We start from the raw sequence: 23,536 nt of genomic DNA, 5'->3' as shown, positions 1-23,536 counted from the left end.
TCACTTTACTGCTATACATAGTATAAATTCATATAAATCCTCTTAATGTATATATATACATATATACACACATATATAAAGAAAGAGTGGAAAAATCGTATTCTAAGCTTTAAATAATGCATAGTGCAATTAGATGTAATATATCAAAATCTAAATTACATATTATATATGCACTTATCATTTAAAAAACACAAAGGAAGGATAATATAGAATACTCAAATTTAAAAGCCTTCAATGCATTAAGCATCATTTGCAATATTTATAAAATAATGCTAAGTAAAAAAATGCTAGTTAACGTTTTATTTCGTTAAGAAGTAAGGCTATCCTCCATCTCTTAACAACTGAGGCAAGATTTCTTTTTTAAGTAACTAGCCTTTCAGTAAGTTAGGTGTGACAAAGGGAAACGTATTTTAATTGTAACTTATAAATTCAAATAAGGATACTTATAAATTTAAATCACTGTGTGGTAAACAGACAGAAGATTTTAAAATGCGATATTATAAGCATTATCATATTATAAACAATTTAGTTTGTTCATGCGACTTTTTGTTTTCCTTCTTATTCTTGCTTAGTGGAACACCTGTCAACTTTATATGCAAATCCGAATATAGTTCGGATTAGAGTGATTCAGCAAAATGAATATTAAGGAGAGTAAATTTACATAAGATATTAAATTCAAAACTGCAATGATAATAGGGTAAAAATTCAAATTAGAATTTTAATTATAAATGGAGAAAAAGTGGAATTGTAAATTTTTCCTTCGAGTAGGAGAAAAGAAAGATAAATAAGAAACATTTTAAGCAGCAAATTTAGCCAATTCCCAAAGAGACCCTAGTGGCTTCTATTTGAATATACAGTCAAACTCCGCAAAGAAGGAATTCGGTTTATAAATGAACCGCCTGATACAACGTTCGAACCTTTTGGTCCCATCGAATTTGCAACGCACGTAATGTTACTTTCTACTATTAACGGGCACTTATAAATATATGAAATTGGATATAACGAACTTCATGGATATATTCGGCTAAGTTTTAACATAAAGGGCTATTAATCTCAAAAAACGATTTTGCGTCATTTCACTTTAATGCATTGTTTCACTTTTCATTCGAGTCTGCTGCTATTCGGAAAAAAATAAGATATTATTTTTTATATTTAATATACTGTTACTAATTAACAAAGTAAACTACTTAAAATCAATAAATGAAGTTCGAAGAATATTTAAATATTTTTATACAATTACATTGGCTATTTTTACACCTTTTAAATATACGGAAGATATATTAACTTTCCCACATTATTCTAAATGCATATCGATATAATATCCAGTAAAATGTTTAGCTGTTTCCATCTGGATCATCTCTCGATAATCTTTACTGATAAACAATATTAAATTTTAAAAGAACTCTTCTCGGCGATCGTTAAAATCTGAATCTTTTTTCAATGTTTTCGTTTTGTCTTTCAAAACACATTTCGAACATTTAAATTCCTTGACAATTTAGAACCCATATTTCTTTAGCAATTATTTTTATTTTCAATTTTTATATTTTTTCTTCAGAACTTCTGCAAGTTTTAACTAAAAAATTTCTATCCCTTAAAATTATCCATGTTTAGGATTGTTGAACCTCATATTACTTCTGATTTACATTACACTGCTACAGGAAAATTATTTAAAATGTACCTTACAACTATTTCGAAATAAATTTAGTAACTCGAATAAAATATTTCTAAATATTACAGAACACGACACCAGTAAGGCCCATGGTGCTAATGCACATCTTAAAAAAGTTCTGATATGTGCATGAATATTTCTGACATGTAGTGCTGCAAATTATGTCTACCAACTAAGCCGATATAGTATATTAAAAGTTTGCTAAAAGTTAATATCACTTTACAAAGGAGCGCATAATAGATACTCCATTTTCGACTCATTTTTCATAAGAACAGAAACTTGCCAAACTAATAATGTTAATATTTTTAACCTAAGCCAATAGCGTTAATTTTAATCCAAACTAATAATGTTGATAATTTTAATTAGCTGGCTACTCAGGCTTACGTTCTGTTGTAACGGTGAGATTCAATAAATAACTTTTTCTACTTAGATCCCAGAATACCTCTTCCCTAAAACCGCAATACTTTCTTTTAGTAAAAACTTCCAGCCGTTTCTTGAGTAATGAACCTTGATCAGGAAACTTTGACCAAGCCATAAATTTGTGTAAAAATGCGATATGGGAACATAAAGCTCAAGGTAAGTTGTTTTTAAAAATTTTAGTTTTCGTTTTTTCGCATGCTTCTTTGCATTTTAAACTCTGATTAAATGTAGACCTTAAAAAAAATCTGATAAAATAACATGGCACCAAAACCAACTTTGAAAGGTATTTAGTCAGTTATGTAGTAATTTTTCTATAAAGGAAATCTTTAGCACAGAAAGATGATTTATAACTCTAATTTGTATATTTGCTTGTCAAAAGAAAGATGAAAACTTATTTATTTATTCTTTTTACTTTATCTCTGTAATTTTTTAGCTTACGGCAAAAAAGAGAACATAGAGGAGCCTTATTTCGTTTTCATCACAAGCATGTTTATTTTAAATGACGGTAATACATATTATTTATTTTCAAAAATTTTTTATGAAGTTTATTTTCTGTTAACGACTTTTACATATTTATATCAAATTAATTTATAAATTAGAAGTTCTTGCCGTGTTTCATGCTTTGAAAACACAAATGCTTAATAAATGCATAACAAAGGATCCAGTGTTTTTAATTATAAGTCCCAGTTTTGAATTAATTTTTAAACAAAAAGAAAAGAAAAGAAAGAACTACCGTATTCCCTTTTTTTAACTAATTTTATCGTCCGAAAATCAAAAGGGTAAAAATGTGCCAGTAATTTAATTTCCGAAGGACGAGGTTACAATAAGAACATAATAAATGAAAAGTAGTCGTGTAAAAACTAATAGTAACTACCATAATATAATTTCCTTAAAAGAAACCCAAATTCCACCAAGAATACATAGTAATATTAATAACACAATACCTAACGAAAAGCCGATATCTAACGGTTATTAAGCCGTGTCCGTCTCAGATACCTTGTAAAAACCCAGGGGGCACCTCAATATGAATGAATCTTGATCCCAGTTCCCGAAAGGGTCATCGAAAGAACGAAGGAGAAGGGGGCGAATAAAGTCCCGGATTTCGAATGATCAGCAGTAAGACATCAGCAGTAAATAAGTCTATAGTGAGTTGGAACGTAAAAAATAGAAGAAAGGTGAAAGCACATGTTTAGAAAGTTTCTTAAGTGTGAGGACAACTGCAATGTTCGAGTAATTTAATGAAGAAAACGTTTCAAATAAATTACGCCTCAAAAATATGTTTTAAATAATAAATGCTGGGGAAATAAACTTGGTAAAATTCTAAAACAAAAATGCAAATGCAATAAGATAAAAAAAAAAGGGTTACAATTTATCAACAAACTAATCATCAAGAGGAAAAATCTATATACAAAGTGAAAATTATGCGAATATTTAAAAAATTTTGACAACCTAACATTAAAATTAGGTGGAGGATACACGAAGAAATACGATATTTAGAAGATGTTAAAATAAAATCCTTCATGTTATGAAGCAAACATATCAATTCAGTCTTGACATCAAATAATACAAGTAACGAGAAAATTTTATTACTGTCTAAGAAAAGTCTGAACAAAGTAATTTTTGAAATGCGAAAACAATTACAGGGTTAACTTTTTGCATTTTCATTTGAAGAGGAAAAAGGTTTAAAAAATTCATATCATTTGTTGTAACAAAATAACATTTTGAGACATGTTGCAAGATTTACATTTTGCGATTTGCGATTCTTTGTGGAATTTAATCTGTTAAGAAAGGCACTTTTCGCCTTTTCTTAAATATTGTCCGATTAATTCTATCACTCATCAATGCAGGATCATGAAGTATGACTTATTATTGATATAAGCAGAAAATTTTAATTCCAAATACTCAGTGCTATTTCTTTTTCCTTTATTTTCTTTTAATATGTTAGGAGACGTTATTTTTATTTAAAGAAAATGAATTATTTTTACAGCAATAATTGCAGAATGAATTTTCTCGTAGTATAAATTATGAGATTATTTCAATACTGACTGAGCTAACTTTTTTAATCATTTTCTTTTTCTTCCAAATAAAGACACCAACTACTATTAACTCGTTAATCTGCTCTAAAGGTCGCGTTACGGATCATGACTTCCATTGTGGACGATTCACACAATAGGCGTCATCATCCGTGAAGCGAAATTTAGTATCTCTTTAGAAACTATGACACTGAGTTTATTAAATATTGTTTCTTCATTTGTAGCATATTAGCATTGGTAATTAAACACTTCAACATCCATTGATAATGAAACCAGGACTTTTTCTTCGCACGGATATGTTCTTTGCCGAAGATGAAATGAACGTTTTCAACTTCATTCTTTTTGACTGGGTACGGCAAAACATACAAAAGTTATCTGCCTAAGGAAGGAATCGAAAATCATACGACTTCTAAAGGAAAATAGCTCATATTTACGTAAGAAAAACTTTGAAAACATCAATGCAGCCAGCCCGTTTACTGTGCTGAATCACCAGTGCAGAGCGGTTTTAATCGCTGTGCCATTTATGGATATATTTTTTACTTTGAATTATTAATGAATGCAATACAGAGAGCAGAATTCTTAACTAGCGCATGCAACATCGGCTTACAAAAGGGCGAACTTTTCAGACGTGCACTTTAAGCTGCGTCCCAAGCAGGCCACATATGTAATTAATGAAGCTCAGATTGAATTTGAGTGCTAAGCTTGTACATATGTTTACTGTTGCCCATAATAATGTCAATATTAATTTTTATGATAAAAGACTGCAGTCTATTTCTTCGATGATGATATAGTTACGTTTATTGATGAAAATGCATACCGTCCTGGACAAAGAAGCAAAAGAATCAGTTAAGTGATTTTTCTATCTGTTATATTTATAAATGATATTATACACAAGAGTGAATTACATGAGTGAGTTTTTGCTCAAATTTTAATGACGAGTGAATGTGCTATGGTGGGTGAGCACTTTACAAATTGAAGTAATTAAATCTTAAATATAAGAATGTTACTCATATCCCAAGGACGCATTTCTAAATAACTAACATTTTCCCTCAATCAGTGTATTAGCATTAGTCAATGTATTACCTTATAATTTCGCGTCATTATTAGGAATTTCGAAGCGGGGGACATGAAAAGTGTGAAGTGCCCTCATCGGGACTCGAACTTCAGACCTTTCGATTGCGAGTCGCACGTGCTTTCCATCTGCGATGCTATATGAAATTTCTTCTATTTCAAGTAGAACAAAATTTAGGTTAAAAAGAGTTATTTAAGTAAATTTACTGTTATGTATCAAATATAGATTTGCATTCAGATCATAATTATACGCACATTAGAAATACCGAAATATTATTCTGAAAAGTGGTAGTGTTTAATTTTTTTTAAACAAAATATTGAAATGGAAATTCTCTTTGAATGTAACCATGGAATTTGTTCATTCAAATTCACTACATACATCACGCAAAAGTGAGAGAACTATCACTACATATATCACATAAACTTCTTCACCTACTGAAATGTTGTTAAGCAGTTTGAGAAGAAAGATGGCAAGGTAATTCTTTTTTTTTAGATTACAATTGCCATCAGTTTTAAACCTTATTATCAACGAACCATTTACAATGTTTAACAGTTTCAGTATCACCGAATCTGACGTAAAATTTCTGTAACATTTATGTCTGTATGCATATCTTAAGCACAATTTTTTCTCATAAAATAATGCGATATTTTAAATGTGTGAGAAGTTTTGAATTCGTTCCGAAATTGTTGTATATCTATATCGTTTAAAAATGGTATCAACACAGAACTATCACCCTCATTAGACAAAATTCAGTCTCTCGACGTTTCACCAAGGTTGAAAACTGACATCAATTTCTTAGTCTTCAACTTTTAATCTTTTAATTTATGGTCAGCTGAGGAAATTATGATGTAAAAACTGCGTACAAAGAGAGGCAACATCCATCTACAAATCCCCATTTTAACCGTGAACAAGGTATAGCAGGGTGGATGGTAAGACTTTATCAGCCCACCAAACAAGTAACGGCGCATACAAAACGCATTGCACGTGCGACAAGGTCTGTTGCACAGTTTAACAGAAGAGTGAAACTTAACGAAAAAGTACATAAAAAATCCACTCATCATTTCATTCGCTTGAGCAATGATTTGTAAACTTGGGAAGGGGATCACAGTTACGAGCTTTCAGTCTCGATCATTGCTGCTGCCATTTACTTCATCCAAACATCGAGATAACAGTCTTGCTGGTGAAAAGCATTCATTGTCTTGCTGGTGAAAGTGCTGGCTTGTTTTAACTGTTTTCCAGTATAGACAGAAGAAAACGATGAATATTTAATTACAAATTGTTTCTGATCAGTGTGAAGCACATGACTGCATGCGTACCTTCAGAAAGCGCCAAATATTGGTGAACAATTTGTTCCAAACGAGCTACCACAATGAAATCAATATTAAAGTTGAAAACTGATAAATCAAGCCCTGGTGATATATTAAGTAACTAAGTAGTTTTGCGTAAATGAAGGTACGTAGTATTTCTGCGTCGAAAACATTTGCGTAAGCTTTGCATTTGGGTATAGTATTAGATAATCATTGAGAACCGCTCGATTACATTAAATCTTGCAAATAATTTTGCTTCATGTGAGTAAAACTTTTACCTGGCTTCTTTTACACTTATCCTAATCAGTACTGTAACTAACCAAAGAGCTGCCCCTTTCTCTTTTTTAACTTCAAGAACTACTTAGACAGAGGGAGGAATTTTGTAAATAATAAGAATTTACTAAAATGCTGGCGTTTTATAAAGGACTGGACAGATTTCATGGTAGAATTTTTATAAGTTTACCAACAGCAATGAATTGCTATCAGATTCATATAAACAAAAAATTTAATTACAGAAATCCAGAAAGTTTACATTCTAAATAACTAAAGTTAAAACATCAGCAGAGTGTATCGAACGATCATTTTTATCTTAAGCAGATGCAGTTTTAACTAACTTAACTCTGGTCCATTCAAAATTTTTCCAATTATAGACGTAATTTCTTATGAGATCATAAAAATTTTCTTATATTTCATAGTTAATTATTTATAAAAGTATAATTCAAGTATCTAATTCAACTCTTTGGGGTAAATGATAACACAAAATAAAATCTTAATTACATTTATTGAAAAACAAAATTAAAAAAAAAAAGTAAGCTTTAAGCGGAATTGCATGAAGTTTAAATATTGCGCCCATTTTTAAAAAGCATGCAAATATTTAAGCGTAGAAAATGATCATGACTGAACTGAAGCGAATGTAGGGATGGAGTAACATTGTTTGATATAACATTGTTTGATTTGAGTTAAATCCTATGTAATTAGAAATTAGACAGAGATGAATCAATATTTTAGTACCTTTTAGAACAAGAGTTCTAAACCGGGGAAGGAATTTCACAGTTTCAGAGGGGATGCAGCCAGACCTTTGTTTAGCTGTTAAGTATTTTAGTTTATGAATAGCCTTTTATTATCCTGTTAATTATCCCTTTTGTTATCCTGATAATTTATTATTACTTTTTATCCTGTTAAATATTTTAGTTTGCAAATATTAAAAATACGTTTATTCAAGTTTTGGTATTTATCAATATTTTCTATAATTTTTTGTTGTTTAGTTTATAAAACACGTTTAAAAATAATCTAAATTTTTCAAGTTTGAAAAAGAAGGGGGGGGGAATGATTTTCTAGCAATTGTAAATGGTGTGCGTAGGTCAAAAGAGGATGAGAACCACTGTTCTAGAGGGTAGTGAAGAATATTCGGTAATTCGAATTCATTTGATTCCTTTCTCAAAAGTTGTTATAAATCAGTTAGAAGAAAAACAGAACAGATGCAACAAATAAAGCTTGAATGAGCTGTTGAGGAAAAACAATTTCATTACATCAGTATATTTCCTAATACATTTCATGTTATTCAATCACACACGAAACTGAAAATTTTCAAGTACACACAATTCCTTTGCCGAATTCAAAATATCCTCAGATTTATAAATGCAAAGATAATTTATTATTACTCATTATGTGAAATCTATTTTCTTGGTGGAGATACTATAAAGAAGACATTTCTCAGGAAAACTGTTACAAATTTAATTTAGACTTGAAAGAAACTTCAAAATGACTCCTCTACAGTATTTGTTATGACGGCAGGGATCGAATATTAGGAATAACTATTACGAGTGCTTTACACATTGTCTGAATGCGACAAAGCTCACGAGGGTTTATTTACCCAAGTGGAAGGATGCCTGCATGGAGGACTTTCTAAGATAAAATGGTGCTCTTTTTGCGTTACACATTCATGTCTTGAGGCAGTGATGGATTTTAAAGTTAGGAATATTTTATCGACATTCAACGTTTGCTGGAAATAAACCTTTGTAAACTTAAAAATTAATTTCATTTCAAACTCCTATAATTTTGCAAGATGCTTCTTGAAGTTCGCAAAAAGAAGTAGAAACATATATTTCAATAATTAAAATCAGAAAACTTTATATTTATCAGCATGAATATTGCTTAGCTCTGATATCTGTTATTATTATTAAGTGGACTGTAGTCACATTAGGTAGAAAGGCTTGAATCCTCAATGCTAAAGATATTTTACATAGCAAACTTTGAATCAGGCAAACGATTCTTAAGGTTTAGTAGCATTTATTTTCCAGTTTTTTAAAACATACTTAAACATACGTGTTATAACGCAAATAAAGAGATAAAGGCTGAAATTAGAGGATATATATAACTAAGCAAACAGTTTAATTATTATTACAAAGAAACAAATTTATCGTAATACAATATTACTAACATCAGAGTACCTATTAAGAGGTCAAATTCTATGAAAATTACTATCAGTTGTGAAAATTATTATCAATAAAGATGATTTTAACATGCAGTGTAGCAAGACTAGTGAAAACCGGTGCTAATTAGCTGCTTTAAAAAATAACAAAAAACTAGCGCATAGTGAAAAATTAAATAAGTTATAATGATACATTAAAGCTTCCTTAATTTGATAAAAAAAAAGCGTACTAAAATCTATTCTGATGTCAGTTATATGAATAATATTTATAGTTTACTCTTTTGCAAATAAAATAAAAAAAAATAATAGAATTATGTACAGAATCAAAATATTTGCGTTTTTTAAAATTTGTAGTTTATTGAAAAAGTATGAGTATTTAATTTCGTAAGCTTATTTAACCAGCTCGCACAACACGTATCATAATATGCACTGATTGTGCAAGCTAGTTAAACTGAACTCAAAATTTTAAGCAGGACAATGAAATGAGATTTAAACTGAAAATTATTTTTAAATAATCGCATTTTATGCCTAATAAAAATTGCACTGTATATTTAAATAAATCATGCGATAATAAAGACGTATAAATATTCTATATAAAAAAGGTTTTTTATTGGATCTAAAAAGGCATGCTTAAAAACAACATTAAATACCCCTCCCCCCCAAAAAAAAAAGAAAAAAAAATTCTGAAAGGTTTAAGACTTTAATGGTCGCCCAAAAGGGTTTCTTACAGTTTATTACGCTCTTGCTAAGCTATCAGTTTACCAGTTTGCTGTTACACCCACTTCTGCTAAACTTTTTTTTTGTCTTTTTAGCTTTATTATTAATCATCTTTTACTTCAGACTTACGCCATCTACAATTCAATAGCAAAATCACAAAAATTTTAAAAGCTACTTTACTTTTAAAGCACTAAGCATAGTAGCATATGTTTAGTATTCCCAAAGCAGTGTTAAGTCTTCACATACATTTTTCTATTTTTTTCAGTTTTCTTTCAGTTCATCATATCAATGTTCAGTTTTCCAAGTTAGATGGTTTACAAAACTATTTCTGGATTTTTATTATTAACGTTTTGTGTATTAACTTTATTATTAAATATCGCGTTCTTCGTGTTTATGCCGAATTCAATTTAACAGCAAAATCATAAAATATTTAAAAACAATATATCTTCACTATTTCCGACAGACAGCCTCTCGTGGTGGAGATAAAAATGTTTTATTACTTACAGTTCTGCCACCGCTCGCTTTCAAAATGTTGTTTTTTAATCAAAAATTCATTAGAGTTTTACCAAATATAAAATAAATAATCAAAAAATATATAACGTCATTCCGTGAAAATGGATATTTTTTATTAGGCAGATCATGAAATAAATGCATTTTATTGTTTAAATAAATCCGATTCAAAGTAAGAAACGAATATTCTTAAGAAATGCATCTATTGTTTTCAAATAGCTTAGTTTGTTAATCCATAACAGACAGATTCAATTCGAAAGAAAAATATTTTACATTTTGCCGAATGGCAACAGACTCGAATGAAGAATGGAAATGACACATTTACAATGGTTCGACGCAAAATCCCATTTCGGGACTAATAGCCTCTTTTGAGCTAATAAAAATATGCGGTGACTTTACACGAAAGATTTGAATTTTGGGTAGATTAGTTCAATTCAAACACATCTCAAACTCTTCACATTTAAGCGATGTTAATTTTACCTATCCTTTTTTTTTCCTTCCCTTTCTTTAGTTTTTATTCAAATTTCCTTCTGCAAAACCTTAACATTTTATTAAACTGTATCATTTGATGATAATCTTACGTTACAAATTTCACAATATAGAACTCTGGTAGAACTGAACCCACAAACCTCAGAGAAATCCTCGAGAAAATGGAAAAAAGAAGTTTATAAAAATTGCCCTTAAATGTTTCGGAAAAATAATTTAAATCTGTTATAATTTGGCAGTCGGTTAATTCAGTATCATTAACCGTTCATGAATTTCCTGAAAGTTTAAGAGTTTTTACGTTTTACTGCACATATGTTTTATGATAACTGTTTATATGATGTGATAACATTATTAATATATTCTAAGAAGAAAGTTTTCAGTTGTTAAGAATGGCAAAATAAATGTTAAGATTTTTCTCATTTCCAAACAAATCTTTTGGTAAAATTTCCAATATAATTTCATAGGGCTTTTAAAATAGGATGAATATCAGCATGCAGCTTTCTCATGAAATACGCCACTTGTATGCACTCAAATTGCTGAAATATTTGCATGTATCGATATGTGACTGATAAAAACGTTTTTAACATTCTTCACACTCTTTATCATAACTTTATTAATTACCTTTCTTTGTTTTTGAAGGTGTTTCGTGGCATTTTAATGTTATATCATGCTTCGCAGTTTTACTTTTGAAATCATAATATGATTTTATGCACTTGTTCAAATCAGCATTCATGATTTTATTACTTCGTATAATTGAATAAGTCTACGATTGTTTTAAATCATATCACCTTCTCACTGCTTATCCTTGGACACGAGAAGAACAATAACAACAACATTGTTTTAAACTTGTGTTCGGCAGTAATTCGTATCTAGTTTGCGTTTTGGTAGTATCTAACATGTGTTTGACGCTTATATCTTTCATGTTATATGCCCAGAAGTGCTCTACAACTACCACCATTTTTTAGCATATGAATTATATTTTATGAAAATTATGTGATAAAACTTTCCTTAAAAATATGCTCCAGGCACCAAAAAAAACCATACCTTAGAATTATATCCTTAATTCCAGGTAAATTTAAATATTATGCAGTAATTAGGTTTTAAAAAAACCATACCTTAGAATTATATCCTTAATTCCAGGTAAATTTAAATATTATGCAGTAATTAGGTTTTAAAAAAACCATACCTTAGAATTATATCCTTAATTCCAGGTAAATTTAAATATTATGCAGTAATTAGGTTTTAAAAAAACCATACCTTAGAATTATATCCTTAATTCCAGGTAAATTTAAATATTATGCAGTAATTAGGTTTTAAAAAAACCATACCTTAGAATTATATCCTTAATTCCAGGTAAATTTAAATATTATGCAGTAATTAGGTTTTAAAAAAACCATACCTTAGAATTATATCCTTAATTCCAGGTAAATTTAAATATTATGCAGTAATTAGGTTTTAAAAAAACCATACCTTAGAATTATATCCTTAATTCCAGGTAAATTTAAATATTATGCAGTAATTAGGTTTTAAAAAAACCATACCTTAGAATTATATCCTTAATTCCAGGTAAATTTAAATATTATGCAGTAATTAGGTTTTAAAAAAACCATACCTTAGAATTATATCCTTAATTCCAGGTAAATTTAAATATTATGCAGTAATTAGGTTTTAAAAAAACCATACCTTAGAATTATATCCTTAATTCCAGGTAAATTTAAATATTATGCAGTAATTAGGTTTTAAAAAAACCATACCTTAGAATTATATCCTTAATTCCAGGTAAATTTAAATATTATGCAGTAATTAGGTTTTAAAAAAAACCATACCTTAGAATTATATCCTTAATTCCAGGTAAATTTAAATATTATGCAGTAATTAGGTTTTAAAAAAACCATACCTTAGAATTATATCCTTAATTCCAGGTAAATTTAAATATTATGCAGTAATTAGGTTTTAAAAAAACCATACCTTAGAATTATATCCTTAATTCCAGGTAAATTTAAATATTATGCAGTAATTAGGTTTTAAAAAAACCATACCTTAGAATTATATCCTTAATTCCAGGTAAATTTAAATATTATGCAGTAATTAGGTTTTAAAAAAACCATACCTTAGAATTATATCCTTAATTCCAGGTAAATTTAAATATTATGCAGTAATTAGGTTTTAAAAAAACCATACCTTAGAATTATATCCTTAATTCCAGGTAAATTTAAATATTATGCAGTAATTAGGTTTTAAAAAAACCATACCTTAGAATTATATCCTTAATTCCAGGTAAATTTAAATATTATGCAGTAATTAGGTTTTAAAAAAACCATACCTTAGAATTATATCCTTAATTCCAGGTAAATTTAAATATTATGCAGTAATTAGGTTTTAAAAAAACCATACCTTAGAATTATATCCTTAATTCCAGGTAAATTTAAATATTATGCAGTAATTAGGTTTTAAAAAAACCATACCTTAGAATTATATCCTTAATTCCAGGTAAATTTAAATATTATGCAGTAATTAGGTTTTAAAAAAACCATACCTTAGAATTATATCCTTAATTCCAGGTAAATTTAAATATTATGCAGTAATTAGGTTTTAAAAAAACCATACCTTAGAATTATATCCTTAATTCCAGGTAAATTTAAATATTATGCAGTAATTAGGTTTTAAAAAAACCATACCTTAGAATTATATCCTTAATTCCAGGTAAATTTAAATATTATGCAGTAATTAGGTTTTAAAAAAAACCATACCTTAGAATTATATCCTTAATTCCAGGTAAATTTAAATATTATGCAGTAATTAGGTTTTAAAAAAACCATACCTTAGAATTATATCCTTAATTCCAGGTAAATTTAAATATTATGCAGTAATTAGGTTTTAAAAAAACCATACCTTAGAATTATATCCTTAATTCCAGGTAAATTTAAATATTATGCAGTAATTAGGTTTTAAAAAAACCATACCTTAGAATTATATCCTTAATTCCAGGTAAATTTAAATATTATGCAGTAATTAGGTTTTAAAAAAACCATACCTTAGAATTATATCCTTAATTCCAGGTAAATTTAAATATTATGCAGTAATTAGGTTTTAAAAAAACCATACCTTAGAATTATATCCTTAATTCCAGGTAAATTTAAATATTATGCAGTAATTAGGTTTTAAAAAAACCATACCTTAGAATTATATCCTTAATTCCAGGTAAATTTAAATATTATGCAGTAATTAGGTTTTAAAAAAACCATACCTTAGAATTATATCCTTAATTCCAGGTAAATTTAAATATTATGCAGTAATTAGGTTTTAAAAAAACCATACCTTAGAATTATATCCTTAATTCCAGGTAAATTTAAATATTATGCAGTAATTAGGTTTTAAAAAAACCATACCTTAGAATTATATCCTTAATTCCAGGTAAATTTAAATATTATGCAGTAATTAGGTTTTAAAAAAACCATACCTTAGAATTATATCCTTAATTCCAGGTAAATTTAAATATTATGCAGTAATTAGGTTTTAAAAAAACCATACCTTAGAATTATATCCTTAATTCCAGGTAAATTTAAATATTATGCAGTAATTAGGTTTTAAAAAAACCATACCTTAGAATTATATCCTTAATTCCAGGTAAATTTAAATATTATGCAGTAATTAGGTTTTAAAAAAACCATACCTTAGAATTATATCCTTAATTCCAGGTAAATTTAAATATTATGCAGTAATTAGGTTTTAAAAAAACCATACCTTAGAATTATATCCTTAATTCCAGGTAAATTTAAATATTATGCAGTAATTAGGTTTTAAAAAAACCATACCTTAGAATTATATCCTTAATTCCAGGTAAATTTAAATATTATGCAGTAATTAGGTTTTAAATTTATGCGTACAACTAATTCAGGGCAGAAAGAGCATTTCGGTATAGGGGGCTTTTAAATTGACTACAGTTGCATTTAAGTTTTGCATGCAAATAATTTTGAATCGCTTTTTGTTTTGTTTCGAGTAAAGTAAACCAAATGAGGTAATCCAGTCCAAATCTTCAAATGAACCGCAATACATCGATTACTTCAGTTCTTTCTAACATTAATTTTTCTATTAGTAAAAGAATATCTAAATGAATCCCGATATTTGGAGAACTAACTATGTAAAGCATTGTATCAATAATACCATCTTCAACAAAGTGAAGTGCTTATTGATATTTTATTAATGAAACGTATCCAATAGAATAAAGCAAATTTTCGACTTCATGTTACGTTAAAATTTCATGTGCAACCTTTCTCAATTTTTTCCATTTGCAGAGAAGCAGTACTACCCAGAAGTCTCGTAAATGTTTCTTGGCTACTGAAAGTTTGAGTCATTCAAAGACAACTCGTTTTCTTTTCTACTCTCTCTTTCATGTCATTTAAATGGAAGAAAAGTGAGTCAGACCTGCAAGCAAATTTTCAGAAAACGAACCTTTTGACTGAACTAATATTTTCGTATTATATATCAGACAGCATTAGTCGTTACATGATTTGTTAGCTCAGATGTTTGAAAACGATTTACCTTATTTTACTATTTTTTTTTTTAAATAAAGGAAAGAAAGAAAAAAGAAAAGAAACTTATATGTCAAAATATAATTTCGCAAGTTTACAATTCACATCAGTTTAACAAAAATTAACCCTTTTATATTCTGAACATTAAAAAAATTGGAAGGTTTTAGAGTTAATACCGCTAATCATCAGGCTAAAGTGTTTCTTTCTGTATTTCAAAAGAGGAGAGATGTAGAAGTTGAGCATATCTATAAAATCTTTAATAGTCTCTTATTACAAATACTACAGGTTATAAGTTATTTCTTCCTCTATTAATTACAGCCGGCTTATGTTAGAGCACCCAAATGTTAATAAAACATATTTATCATTTATGTTTTAATTTTAAAGTTACAAGAAATTATTTTCTAAAGTTTATGACAAGATATATTATTTAGAACATTATTGTTACAGTATATCAATGTAAGAACACTTAAAAATGTATAGAAAATCATTTTCCATACAACCCCTTTCAATTTCTTGCAAAATAACTGAAACTCTTGGATTGTCTTGTATATAGGTCCATCTTTTGTTGCAGCCAATACGCTATATTAAAAAAAAAAAAAAATTCTCCTAATGGGCATGCGGCATACAAATCAGCAACGCGAAATATAAGAAAAAGTTGTTCGTTTGCAAATGGCGTCCATTGAAGGCCAAAAACGTAAAAGCATATTAAATAACTTTATTACATGTTCTTTATAAATATTCGAAATAATGAAGGTTTTGAAATGCATGTTCGCAAACGTATGGCTTAAATGAATCTATAATATGTACTTTTAAAATTATTAATTTACATTTTCTATAATTTTATAATGCTAGGAATAATTTTTAACTTTTTTAACGTGCAAGAGTAAATCGTGAACTATACTAAAAAACACGTTATAACAAGAAGCTAAATAGATAACATATTTCTAAGCAGAAAGACTTTGATCAATATTTTTTAGTTAGTCAATTATTTTATTGAGAATAAATTGTCATCTATTTTTATGATTTCATCATTTTTATTCGCATAAATTTAATGTACCAGCAATATTTTAATTCAGAAAATATTAAAGACTATACTTAATATCTGTTTCATTTTGCATTAAACAGAATTGGCAATTGTTAATATCTTTTGTATTTTTTATGGAAAATCCGTTCTTTAAATTAGATAAAGGTACCAGGTTTAAAAGGCAATCAAAATGAATCATTAATTACATTTAATGCTTCGAAAATATATATTTTATCAGAACAAATAATTTTCTGTACTTAAACACTAAAAAATATCTCACAGACACAAATTTGAATTTGAAACTTAATTATTAAAGACCACTGTAAAATTTAAACATTTCATTTCAGTAAACAGCTTATTATTTTGAATTAAGAACAAATGTAATATTTTATCTCGAAAATTGATTTAATAAGAAATATATTAAGATTCTTCAATATTCAAAGAAAATTGAATCTATACTCAAGAATAAAATTTATTGGCATTGGTCACTTTATTCGTTAACAAAAGACCAATAATTTAAAAACATATTTGCAAATTTAACGCATTTTCCCTTCCTGTATATTTATGAAAAAAAAAAAAAAAAAAGAGATAAAACTGCATCTATTTCATGCTGATTGATACATAAACAAAATGCACACTCAGGCTAAATTTCACTTATTTCTAAATTACTAAATGGACAAAAGCAAACATGTTTAATACGACCGAAAATCCAGGAGTCATTAAAACTTTAAGCTTAAAATTCTTCCAATAATACCACTTTCAGATTACTATTCACGCTCGAAACATAAACAGTTTGGGAAGATAACGAAAAATATTCACTTACCCAGCATCTTACTGAGGTCAGCATTGTGGAGATCGGGATTTTCATCTGCTAACCGTTTTCTTTCCACTTTGGCCCACACCATAAAAGCATTCATTGGCCGTCGGATGCGCTGCTCCTGGTTCGCTCGGCCTTTGCCGACACCAGACGGAACCTCTGCCGGTGATTCCGCCGCTGGCATGGGGGAAGAACTTCCCACTAAATCTCCATGTGTGGGGGAACTGCCGTTAGGATCTGTGGTCGCCGCCCCCTCCCCATAGCGCCCCATCTCCGCTGGACTCTCCATTGACGATAAATCCGCTGGAGCAGAGTTAATCCTTGATAACATCCCTGGTCCATAAGGTCCCTGACTCGATCCGTCTGGCATCCAGTTTGCTGTCGTATCGTCCGGAACGCCATATGTCACCATAGTAGCCGGATATTCCCCGGATTGTTGAGGCCATGCCCTGGCGTAAGGCGAGCCTGACATATAATAACCAGCAGGACTCGACTGTTGTTGTCGAGATGTTCCCGGACTGCCGGTGTAGTCCTCGCAGCATCCGGGAGATCGGTGATACAGATCCTGATTTATCATAGAGGACATGGGATCCTGGGGATGGTAAGGCGATCCCGGATCGTTTGTAGGATCCTGCTGATAAGCGGCCATTCCGTCCTCTAGCAGCATGCAAAACAGGAGTGCGTTCGCATTAAAGATCACTTGTTGAGAGCAGCAGCCAGACGGATGCAACAGGTACGAGTGCGTATCTTCGTTTGGTCTGTTTTTCCTCTAGCGAGATCGACTGCGGCCGCGAGGGATCACGGGAAATCTTGAGGTAAAACTTTCAGCCAATGGGAGAGCCGTTTACTTTTCGATCTCAGGTGAGGCGATGTTTCACTCTCTCTTTCTCGGTTTGCTCTCTCTTTCGCTCTTCGTTCTCACTCAGAGTTGGTTAAGTTGGCGAGGGATTAAATGGCTATAGATGAATCGATTGCAGATTACTGTGTTATGACAGAACTTTCTTTTCTTGCAGTAATCAACGACTGATGTTGATTCAGAAAGAGACATTTCAGACAAACTCTGATTGGAGTATTGAAAGAAATAGAATTTTAAAAGTCTCTAAATTATTATTTCTAAAGCTGATCTTAAGTAACTTAACTTGATTTCAAAGACAAATCTATTGGGAAATAAAAGTAATTATGTATTAAAAAAGATGCTTGTTTAATTAGACACTATTAAAAAAGAGAGAATTTAGGGACTGAAATGAAATATATAATATTATATATATATATGTATATATTTCGATCCTTTTTTAATCGATGTATATACGAAAACTTATAAACAAGTTTACAATTCACATCAGTTTACAATTAACATAAATTTTTTATACTCATAACATTATTTTTATTTAAACAATGACAGAAATGAGCAGGTTATTCATGACAGAAAAGAAATGATATTCTATAAAACATTATTCGAATATGTACTCTCTTGTTCATAAGAAAACTATAAATGAGTACATTTTATCGCGAAAATAAATTATGTTCATTTGCGAACATAATAAACTTCATAACGTATTTATGTTCATTAACAGTTATTTAACGTTCAGAATCTTTACTGCCACTTCTCCCTTTCCGTTTTCTTGCCACAATGCAAATTTTAACCTGTCAAAAGCCATGTTACTAGTTAATATTATATGCTAGCATGACTGTCTATGGCGTTGCTTTGTTCTTGCAATTTGTACTGGCACGCCGGTGTAGGTTAGAATCAACTTACTCGTTGAATATCTCTGCATAACTTTTGGCTGATTTCTACTTATATTTAGTTTAAATTTGAAATCCTTACTTTTTGATTTATAGCCATAAAATGTTGGCTGAATTTGTAAGCACCAGGAGTTCTTTTTGCTCAACTATTTAAATTCTTAATAAAAAGTTTCTTTACACCCTTCTTACATTTCTTGTTACTTATTTAGACATAGCACTAAGTCGCTTATATCTACACAGAATCTTGATTCAGTGTATGCCACCAAAACAAGTGAATCTCTACAAATTATTAAATATAAAGTTCGTTAATAAATCAGTCTAACGGTTAAAAATTTATTTTAAGCTAGTCACCACAAATTACTTTATGAGTCAATTCTGCGTCCCATACTGTGTTAATCTTGCATTACTTATGTAAAACAAATGAAAAAGTTCTTCAAACTGCGCAGATCTGTGGTTTGTGTCAGATTATTGATGCGCCCCGGTATGTCGAGAACAATAAGATTCATGCAGAACTTTCAACTCAGTGCCTTTCACTAACACCTAGACAGGAATTTGATTTTAATTACTTGGCTGGTACAAACTAATATTTCCATGCTTTCATATATAGTAAATATTTCTTCTTTGCTATATTCGTAATTCACGAATTTTCGGTAGAGGTTGAGCTTTGAAGGAAGATATTCTTATGTATGCACCACTAAATAACGAATTTGCTTAACAATATCTGCTCAAAAAAAGTTCTGCTCCCCACCGAAAATAAACTAATAAAAAGTTGACAATTGCTTTGGTTATTTCTTCCTTAACCCGCGAGTACGCTCGCGAGATCTATTTGATCCCACCTCCATAAATAGAATGCCTCTCTTAAACCATGATTCACTATCATTTCATTTCTTCAGTAGCTGGTATCAAGGTTATTTTAGGTCAGATTTCAAATTTTTAGTTTCTTTACTTGCTAAATAATTACTTTAAATATTACTTATATTTAAAGGGGCATATTTACCAAACACCTTGTTCAAGTTCAAATTTCTTGAACTCACGAACCGAATTTTTCATTGGATTTTCTTGTCTCCATCTTTTGATTTCTATAAATGAAAAGCAGTCATTTTCTGATGCAAAACGAAAGATCACACCTTTTTAATGTGTCAAAAATTTTACAATTTATTAGAAAACGTCAGTATTAAGCAATGTCAAAAATTTTGGATTATTAGATTTCTCAGAATTTCATATTAATTTTGATGAAAATATTATAAGATTACTTTATGTGGTATACGAATAATAAATAATTTATGCTTTAAAAAAGGAAATATCTCATGTAATAACGATTATATTTTAATACAGAATATATTATTTTCCTATCTCATATATTATTTTCCTATGTCAGAAATAAGACAAAAATAATTAAATAAAAAAAATCTATATTACTTCCCAATGACTTCTGCTTGGTATTAATTTCCATTTCTTTTAATTATTTATTTCAGTAATTATGAGAAAGTTAACCTAAGATACATTCTTTTACGAATAAGAACAGCCAGTCTTCATTAAATATTTGCATTCCACTGATTTTTGTTTGCTTTTAATTTTCATTTATTGTTATTTTATTGATTTTAATGGCAATATGATAGATAAAGCAAGATAACGAACGATCTTTGAGATATAAAAAGCCAAAGCTATCCTCTGTAAAGCAACAAATAGGCTGGAGTTACTCTGTAACATTATGACATTAAAAAATCTAAGTAGCTGTCTAATTTGTCTTCTGCTAACCTTTCTTGTTGCGGAGAATTACGATTCTAACAAAATAAGCTCAAGTCTAATAATAATACACTAAGAGTACTGTGGCCGAGTAGATAAAACCATTGAACAATAGCAATTTGTTCCGACTCATCTGTTTCAAATGGGTAGACTGCATAGGCGTTTTTATGTTTTTCCTTATACTTAACATAAATGCAAACTAGTTTCCCTTAAGTTCTCCAAGAAGGCACTTCATCCATGGCAGACAGCTATCGCGTTCTGTACTTCAATAAACTCAACCAATAGAAATTTTTATTTTAGTCAGCTGAGTTTTCGATCAAATGTGATCAAAGGAACTTTATACAGATATAGGTTTTATGCGACTGTAGCCAGTGGCTATAGTATGTTCTTTGAAAAGTGTATTTTGTTACTGTTCAAATCCACGTGCTTCTGATCCGCATCTTGTGTGCTTTCGCATTACTGTCCTAGTCGAAATTTTCAAGCCATTTTTTTTTTTTTTTTTTTTTTTTTTTATCTACTCTGCCAAAAGAAATTACTAGTTTTATTTTTCTGTTTGTTATTTTTTTAACAGATTAATAGGAGTTTTTACGTTTTTAATGTTTTATTTACAACTATGCATTAAAAAACGTATACAGAGTAAATTTATGTATGATTATTTTATTTACAACTATGCATTAAAAACGTATACAGAGTAAATTTATGTATGATTATCATTTTCCTTCAAAATGTACCAGTGTCAATAGCTGTTGTGAAGTAGCCAACAATTGAGACCTAGGTTTCCATTTCTGTTGGAAAGAAAAATTCTAAGTAAGGTAAATCTAAAGCAGGAAAGCCTCTTCAAGCCGAGTTCCTTGAGAAAAAACGGGAAGTTACACTGTAAGCTACTGTGTGGCATTCCTTTGATTTCTGACCGTCAAGGACTTGACAATATGGAACTATGCACGCTATACCCAACCCTAATGACAGGTGCAGATAAAAGTGGGTAGGACACCAGAAGTTCACAACTGGTCGTCATGTTAAGGGGAGTTGGAACCCCCTATACCGACAATGTTAAATTGGCCATTTTCGATGCACCTTTTCTCAAAATCTGCTGTAGACATACGTTTGAAATTTTTTGTGTAATTAAAGTACACCTATCTGATTACACTTCCCCGTCCTGTATTTATTTTATGTTCATGACTTCCATAGGGCTCACATTGGCAGAAATTACTTTCTTGGGTGCTATGCGGACGATACGGCATTAGCCGTATCGTCCGCATACGCACACCATGCAATCAACAAATTACAGGAGCTTCTACCAGTGGTAGAAAAGTGGTGTACGACTTGGAGAATTGCTATTAATGCCAGCAAGTCGCAATTATTATTGATAAGGAGGAAAAATACACAGTTGACTATTAATAGCAAGCTCTTCTTATTCTCTGAAGAGATTCCTAGAGTTAGTAAGGCGAAATATTTAGGAGTAATGCTAAATGAAAGATTAAAATGGGGAGATCATATAACAGAGGTCAGAAGAAAAATTTTCACTGTTGTAAATAGTCTCATCCCTATATTGGGTAATTATTCTAGCTTAGACCTCAGGAAAAAGATGCTAGTTTATATCACGGCAATTAGGCCATTGATGACTTATGCGTTGCCGGCCTGGTGCACGGGTACCAAGGAGGATATAAAAAGACTTCAAATCACGCAAAACAAAGTCTTAAGGCTTATCACCCATGCTCACTTTTTTGTGAGCAATGCTACACTGCACTGTGACTTAAAACTGGACACTCTAGAAGAGCACCTGAATAAGATCAACAGGAAATTCTTCACGAAAGCTCTGAACTGTGACCATATGAGAAATTTTGATATCTTTACCTACGAAATATTGAATGAGGATGCCAAACTGCGCCCACTTGCGGCCCACCTTATCAGGGACCCGAACTTTCCCACCTAGTGCCCACCTGTAAATAATGTACCCAATGTGTTTATTAGCATTCTTAATTTTGTATCTTACTCATTTATTGTACTGTGTATTTCTTAAATTCACTAGTTTTATTCACATTCTACACTCATTTTATGACTCCCACTTAGTCACGCCTTTACCGGGCCGGTTACTTGCTAGTGAGCTCTTGCGTTGCTGGTCTTCCTATTCTTTATCCGTCTTTCTCCTCCTTACTGCGGACATTATGTGAAGATAGTTCTATGTTATTGTGCCCATCCGGCATAAATTTGATTGAGCCAGATAAACTACTGATCTCAGTGGTATTTTGGCTATAAGTTATCAGTCAGTCAGTACACTAAAATGAGATTTTGAAACATTTTGAAATACTGAAATGTTTTAGAGTACTTTATGGAATATTGTATTGGGCATTGTAAAATTTAGCACTTTTCTCAAAAAAAAAAAAAAAAAAAAAAGTTTGTGAATTTTTTTTAGCACAAAAAGCTCATTTCAGTAAGTATTAGGAAACATAATAAAGAAGCCGTAAAAATTTTACATACCTGTGAACAGTAGTTCCTGATGAACGGTACATCGAGTATAAAAAATCACATTTGGAGAAAAACATGGTTTTATGTAAAAATCTTCCTTTATCAAAGCATTTGATGATAAAGTAAAACTAGATTTTTTTACAGTTCTAATTTTCGTAGAGATTGAAGTATGGTATTTTTAGAAAGCTAAAAGTGTACAGAATTTGAAAATGCAAAAATTCCAGATCATCATTTTTTGAAGATTTTTGGCTTCCAACACCCCTAAACTGCGCAGTTCCGCTATAGTTTTGAGGAAGAACACCCCGGGAAGGTGTCCAAAGAGCTTCCACGCCTCTTTCCTTACCATCAGCCTTTCGAGGGGTACCACCAACCTCTCGAGGAGATTTCGGATAGCCTTGTACTTTTTGTGCCCCCTTGCCGCATAGGCGCTTACAAACATCCATACCTTCTCCAGAATTCGAATCTGGGTCCATTGGTAACATTCAAAATATCATCTTAGACTATAATGTATTCATCAATTACCATCAATTAGATTATAACATATTCGATTCCAAAATAGAACA

At 30.2% G+C, this 23,536-nt stretch overlaps 1 protein-coding gene across 1 annotated transcript in view; it reads right to left on the bottom strand.

The window, feature by feature from the left end:
- The window catches only part of LOC118190237 (uncharacterized), a 138,604-nt gene extending 120,756 nt beyond the window's left edge, over positions 1-17,848 (bottom strand). The window contains exon 1 of the mRNA XM_035360925.2: positions 17,025-17,848. Coding sequence (XP_035216816.2) covers positions 17,025-17,685 — 661 coding nt within the window. The 5' untranslated portion in view covers positions 17,686-17,848. The remainder of the gene's footprint in view (positions 1-17,024) is intronic.
- Positions 17,849-23,536: the final 5,688 nt, after the last annotated feature.

The sequence above is a fragment of the Stegodyphus dumicola genome, chromosome 10 (genome assembly GCF_044657685.1).
Source record: "Stegodyphus dumicola isolate Sdum_Otavi_A_Nest chromosome 10, ASM4465768v1".
Taxonomy (NCBI): domain Eukaryota; kingdom Metazoa; phylum Arthropoda; class Arachnida; order Araneae; family Eresidae; genus Stegodyphus; species Stegodyphus dumicola.
The sequence above is the reverse complement of the archived record's forward strand: the minus strand, read 5'-3'. Positions and strand labels throughout refer to the sequence as shown.